Below are 6,307 nucleotides of genomic sequence, written 5' to 3'. Positions count from 1 at the left end.
TTTGGACACACCTACTCATTCCAGGGATTTTCTTTATTTTGACTATTTCATACATTGTAGAAAATTAGTGAGAACATCAAAACTATGAAATAACATATATGGAATCATGTAGTAACCAAGAAAATGTTTTTAAAAAATTGAGATTCTTCATAGTAGCCATCCTTTGCCTTGATGACAGCTTTGCACACTCTGCATTCTCTCAACCAGCTTCATGAGGTCTCCTGGAATGTATTTCAATTAACAGGTGTGCCTTGTTAAAAGTTAACTTGTATAATTTCTTTCCTTCTTCATGCGTTTGAGCCAATCAGTTGTGTTGTGACAAGGTAGGGGTAGTATACAGAAGATAGCCCTATTTGGTGAAAGACCAAGTCCATACTATGGCAAGACCAGCTCAAATAAGCAAAGAGAAACGACAGTACATCATTACTTTAAGACATGAAGGTCAGTCAATGCAGTTTTTTCAAGTGCCGTCGTAAAAACAATCAAGGGCTATGATGAAACTGGCTCTCATGAGGACCGCCATAGGAAAGGAAGACCCAGAGTTACCTCTGCTGCAGAGGATACTTTCTTTAGAGTTACCAGCCTAAGAAATTGCAGTCTAAATAAATGCTTCACAGAGTTCAAGTAACAGAAACATCTAAACATCAACTGTTCAGAGGAGACTGCGTAAATCAGGCCTTCATGGTCGAATTGCTGCAAAGAAACTACTACTAAAGAACTCCAATAAGAAGAAGAGACTTGCTTTGGCCAAGAAACACGAGCAATGGACATTAGACCAGTGGAGATCTGTCCATATTTGACATTTTTGGTTACAACCACCGTGTCTTTGTGAGACGCAGAGTAAGTGAACGGATGATCTCCGCATGTGTGCTTCCCACCGTGAAACATGGAGGAGGAGGTGTGGGGGTGCTTTGCTGGTGACACTCAAAGATTGATTTAGAATTCAAGGCACACTTAACCAGCATGGCAACCACAGCATTCTGCAGCGATACAACATCCCATCTGGTTTGCACTTAGTGGGACTATCATTTGTTTTTCAACTGGACAATGACCCAACACACCTCCAGGCTGTGTAAGGGCTATTTGGCCAAGAAGGAGAGTGATGGAGTGCTGCATCAGATGACCTGTCCTCCACAATCACCCGACCTCAACAACAATTGAGATCATTTGGAATGAGTTGGACCACAGAGTGAAGGAACAGCAGCCAACAAGTGCCCAGCATATGTGGGAACTCCTTCAAGACTGTTGGAAAAGCATTCCAGGTGTAGAGGCATTCTACAATGTAGAAGATTGTGAAAAAATAAAGAAAAACCCTTGAATGAGTAGGTGTGTCCAAACTTTTGACTGGTACTGTACATATACTATATATATATCTTTCAAATATGGTCAATTTGCCTTAACTCACTGCACATAACTTTTAAACAGAACATGGCACAAACACAAGGCTACGTCAAATCTTTCTCTATAAACACAGTAAAACATGAGCAAAATGTCCCACTTCATAATTCTCTGGTCCTCTTAGATTTTAAGTGTAGACTAGGAGTGAGCAACATCCGCTGATTGTGATGAAAAATCTATGCACTTATAATTAACCATAACATGTTCTATGGAATCAAAAATATTGAATCAAAAATAAGTAATTCTAGTAAGTCATACAGTCCTATGCAAAAGCTGACAGTTACAGTTCCTCAGGGACTGTAATACACTCTGTAGTACAGAGTCTTATTTCGCCATAGTGAGTAGGAGTTATTAAACTTCAGAAGGTAAGTGCCTTCGCCTGGATACTCGTGACTGCCACCTTGCACTGCCATGTGACTGTCCAGACGATACACAGGTAAGATTTCCCCTATGTTTGAGTTGGCCAATGATTTAGAACCCTTCTCAACATCCCCTGGGTTGATAAGTCCTGCATGAGTCAACACATATGGCCTTCAAGACAATTACAACCTCAACTAATTTAAAGATAAGTTGTTATTATTAAAGATATTCAAATCTTTTCAAATAGAAATTGAGATTATTTCATATTAAATTAGTTAGTCACTAAAATTTCAAACCAAAAGAGGAGGTGCCTACTGACCTTCTAGCTGCTTTTCCTCCTCTTCATCATCGCTGGATTCACTAATGTGGACCGTGATGGCCTGGCTGGTGACAGGGTTCCAGTCAAAGGAGATTCCAAAGGCTATGTCATAGCTATCTGTGGCAAACTCCCAGCACACTTGCTTTCCCTCAGGAACGGTGGGCACATGCACTGTCAAAATGTTTCCTTGTTTCACTGTCACCACACGGTCCTTCTCCAGTCGCAGCTTGGACTTGAGCTCCTTCATCGCCATGGAGGTCCACGTGGCGGGAGGCTTCAGCGGTGGCATTTGGGCTAGAGCACAACCATTGACTATATGTGAGGACAGCATGGGAACCAAACATGAGCAGTGTTCAAAAATGTGTGATATAATTACTCAATTTGAGATCCTTTGTCAAATAGATATTTTTCAGCATGCTCATTATTTTATTAATATGTTGCAATACAGACATCAGACTCCAGAACATGGATGAAAGCTATGAGTTATCTTTAGTGGCAGCGGGTGTTAAACCCTAGACTAAATTGTCTCACCTTTTCCCTCTCCAGGGTTCTGGCTATTCCCACTGCTGTTGCTCTCCTCAACATCTCCCCCCATGGCCTGCTGCCCAGCAGGAGACTGTTGATTAACCTGAAAACACACAAGTGCTTGCAGTATTTTCATTTCATTGCCATGTACTTTTTTATGTGGCATGATGTTTACCTCCGCTGGCTGGTTGGTTCCATCCATATCAGGGTGACTTATGGGGTGGTTGGAGTTAGAGAGGCCTCTGCTCTGGAGCCTGTACACAGACAGTATGACCATTCTAACTTCTAAACACAATTCAGCATACAATACAATTGTGCTATGTAAGGCATACATAAAACAGGCAATGTATTACAACTATACAAAATTGTTATGCCGTATTTAAATTGTATTTAGTTATAGCATATTGCAGGAATTAAATACAGTAGTTATACAGCAAAAGATAAAAGTAGGTCTAGCAAGAACAAGTGAGTAACCTGTTTAGCGGATTGGTCTCCGACGTTATCCAAGGGAAAGAGGAAACCGATAACACTGTCAATCTGGATTGACGCTCCGAAGTAGACTCTAATTTATCTATCTCTAAAATGAATGCATAAACACCGTTCAATCGCGCTCTAAATAGCGTACTGTATTAAGTCCCTCCCTTTTACACACACACACACACCAGCACGAATGCCGCGTTCAAAACAACTTGGAACTCGGAAATCTCCGACTACAGAGTATTCAAAACGACTGGAAATCTGAAGAAAAAAAACGAGCTGGGGAAGATAGTTTTGAACGGTCATCTAACTCGAAATTCCATCTCGGACCTCTTTCTTGAGCTTCGACCTGAAGATCAATGTCGTCATTATTTTACCTCGTATTTTTAACGCGCAGTTTACCATCATGTTAGAAGACACAAAGTTTTTCTAGGGGGGCTGTGTGTATTGTTGTTGAATTGATCGATATTGCTGCATTGTTGGAGCTAGAAACATAAGCATTTCGCTACACCGTGCTTCTACATCTGCATTGCTTACTGTTTGGGGTTTAAGGCTGGGTTTCTGTACAGCACTTCGTGACACCTGCAGATATAAATAGGGCTTGATAAATACATTTGATTGATTTTGCGTACGCAACCAATAAACTCATTTGATTTAGTCAGCGAACTTCAAAGTCCGATTGGTGCGCGCGCGGTTACAAATTAACATTCCTAGATAGCTTCCTGGTCACATAATTGCAACAGATTTGAAACCAATTTCATTGCAACAGCTAGATGATAAAATGTAACAGCTCAATATATATTGAGTTGTAACAGACGCTACTAGCAAGCTGATGTCCCCGCTGAGCAATCACTGCACCCACTGGCCATTCTGAGCTGGACGTACGCTTGCTAACGTTAGCTAGCCAGTTGAACTAGTAAGATCCTCTTCCATTCTTGGAATCGATGCATCTCGACATAATCTTGTAACTCGTCAACAAATTATAAATAAAATAAACTACCAAAGATAATGATAATAGGCACTCGCACATCTGAGCTATATTTTTTTGCAGGTGCATGGTAATAGGTGAATAAGATTAGAAATAAGAAGAAACCCGCACACTGCTCTAAACGCCTTTATGTATCGACCCCAAGGCTTTTGTGAGTTTTTTAAAATTAGCACCCTTACGTAGACACCCACATTAGTTTATCACTCCAGTGTTAATCTGCAAAATTGTAATTATTCGCCTACCTCCTCATGCCTTTTGCACACAATGTATATAGACTCCACCTTTTTTTATTTTTCTACTGTGTTATTGACTTGTTAATTGTTTACTCCTTGTGTAACTCTGTGTTGTCTGTTCACACTGCCATGCTTTATCTTGGCCAGGTCGCAGTTGCAAATGAGAACTTGTTCTCAACTAGCCTACCCGGTTAAATAAAGGTGAAATAAAATAAATAAATAAATAAACACCCGTTCAATGTATCGAATGGTGTTGGAGTCGAGGGAAAATAAGTAAGCGTTACCAAATATAACAATGTTCATTTCATAACTATTCTAATAAAGTGTGTATATAAAACGTATTAAACACGTCTGTAAAACCACAATGAGGACATCGACCCATCAAGCAAGTTTTCATAAATCATTGGGAACGTCAGAGTAATCTGAAATGGGGGCATTCATTTAGGTTCACATTTACAACATAACAATACATAGGCATTTCATCATTAAGACCTCAGCTACAGTCATCTAACAGACTCCCATTCAGAGCGACACACATAAGCAACCAGGGTCAACGCCCTGCTCAAGGGCACGTCGACAGATCAAAACGGGGACCGGAACCAGCGATCCATCAGCCACCGGCCCAAGCTCCCACTCACAGTTCACCAAGAGCTGCCCCTCAACCCCCCCCGAGAAAAAAAATATTCCATTCATCACCCCCCAATGCACCAACAACTGAACAAAATGGAGAAAAAAAATAAGGAAAACAGAAGACAACAAAGATATCACTCTTGGCTTGCCTTATAATGGAGATGCCAAATTCCAACTATTAGCAGGTGATTAGGTGAGAAACAACGTAAATCAGTAGACTTATGTCACAAATTTCAAACAACAAAAAGCAACAAGAAATCACAACAGCAAGGCCAACTGAATATGTTTGAGTGTATGTATGGCACTATTTACCTGTGTGCATGTGCATTTGATTGTGTTTGTATATGTACGTGTACAAACACCTGCAAGGCATCAGCCTCAGGCAAACCGGTATTAGATGTAAAAACACTGCCCCTCAGTGTGATTCAAACGTACTTTTTGTTATGTTTTATTTTTTATACTTTTATCTTTGACTGTCATTCTATCCCCCACCCTGCAACTCCACTCCCACATCCCAACCCCTTATCTTGTCAAAGGAGAAATGCTCATTAACAGAAACAAATTTGTTCACAAAATTTGAGAAATAAGATTTTTGTGCATATTGAAAATGTCTGGGATCTTCACATGTTATGTTTATAATTTTTGTTCAGTATAAATCCAATCTTTTTTAAATTGGACATATACATATTTCCCCTTACAAAAGTATCTGTACGTTGTGTCGCAATAAACGTTTGGTCCATTCTACTCAGGAGCACTTCTATTTTCCAAATCCACAGAGTTTACACCCTAAGGAATGTTGCTGCTCAATTTGCACCCTTAAAGAGTTTTTAATATTGGACATACACATATTGCACCATACAAAATGATGTGTATGTTGTGTCACAGTAAAAAGGGGTCCATTCTCCTCAGGAGCACTTCTAGTTTCCAAATCCACAGAGGTTACACTCAGGGGGGAAGTGGCTGCCCTTTTGACAGCCCTTATATAGAGCAGCCCATCAACTTAAATCCAATCGTTTTTGTCATTTTGGACATACATATTACGCCATACAAAATGATCTACTCATTAGAGTCCATAGCATTCAAAACAGATGAGTTTGAACGAAAAAGTTTGCGTGGGGCCCCTCGACACTATATGGTACAAATATAGCACTGTAAAGGGGAAAAAACGATTGATTGTGTCCATAAAACTACGGTCCAGTAATGTCACTTTAACTTTCCGCTGACTGACTAATTCAGGAATATACCATAACTATTTTAGCTTACTCTTTGTGCTTCCATTGTGAAATAAAACGCCATTCCAAACCAGACTTACACTTTTGGTTTGCATTATAATGGAGATGCAAAATTCCAACTATTAGCAGGTGATTAGGTGAGAAA

General features: G+C 40.0%; 1 protein-coding gene across 2 annotated transcripts; it reads right to left on the bottom strand.

Moving 5' to 3' along the window:
- On the bottom strand, window positions 1–3,251 carry LOC115138976 (protein TMED8). 2 transcript variants are annotated; one of them, XM_029676153.2, is made up of 5 exons: window positions 3,077–3,251; window positions 2,778–2,856; window positions 2,609–2,705; window positions 2,078–2,389; window positions 1–1,906 (listed from the first exon to the last, which is right to left on the bottom strand). In XM_029676153.2, the coding sequence occupies exons 2-5, from the start codon at window positions 2,802–2,804 to the stop codon at window positions 1,689–1,691; spliced, it is 654 nt and encodes a 217-aa protein (XP_029532013.2). In that variant the 5' UTR covers window positions 2,805–2,856; window positions 3,077–3,251; the 3' UTR covers window positions 1–1,688. The 2 variants fall into 2 exon arrangements, with proteins under 2 accessions (XP_029532013.2, XP_029532014.2); XM_029676154.2 differs by having other exon boundaries at window positions 2,078–2,371.
- Window positions 3,252–6,307: the final 3,056 nt, after the last annotated feature.

This window comes from Oncorhynchus nerka, linkage group LG12 (genome assembly GCF_034236695.1).
Source record: "Oncorhynchus nerka isolate Pitt River linkage group LG12, Oner_Uvic_2.0, whole genome shotgun sequence".
Lineage (NCBI taxonomy): Eukaryota > Metazoa > Chordata > Actinopteri > Salmoniformes > Salmonidae > Oncorhynchus > Oncorhynchus nerka.
This window is presented reverse-complemented; position numbering and strand designations above follow the sequence as displayed.

Excerpts from the sequence above, each read along its gene's own strand:
- LOC115138976 (XM_029676153.2), bottom strand. The coding sequence starts at position 2,804 with ATGGATGGAACCAACCAGCCAGCGGAG. Across the intron at positions 2,390-2,608 it reads GAACCCTGGAGAGGGAAAAG|TCAATGGTTGTGCTCTAGCC; the intron begins GTGAGACAATTT and ends CCTCACATATAG. Across the intron at positions 1,907-2,077 it reads GGAGGAAAAGCAGCTAGAAG|GACTTATCAACCCAGGGGAT; the intron begins GTCAGTAGGCAC and ends TGACTCATGCAG.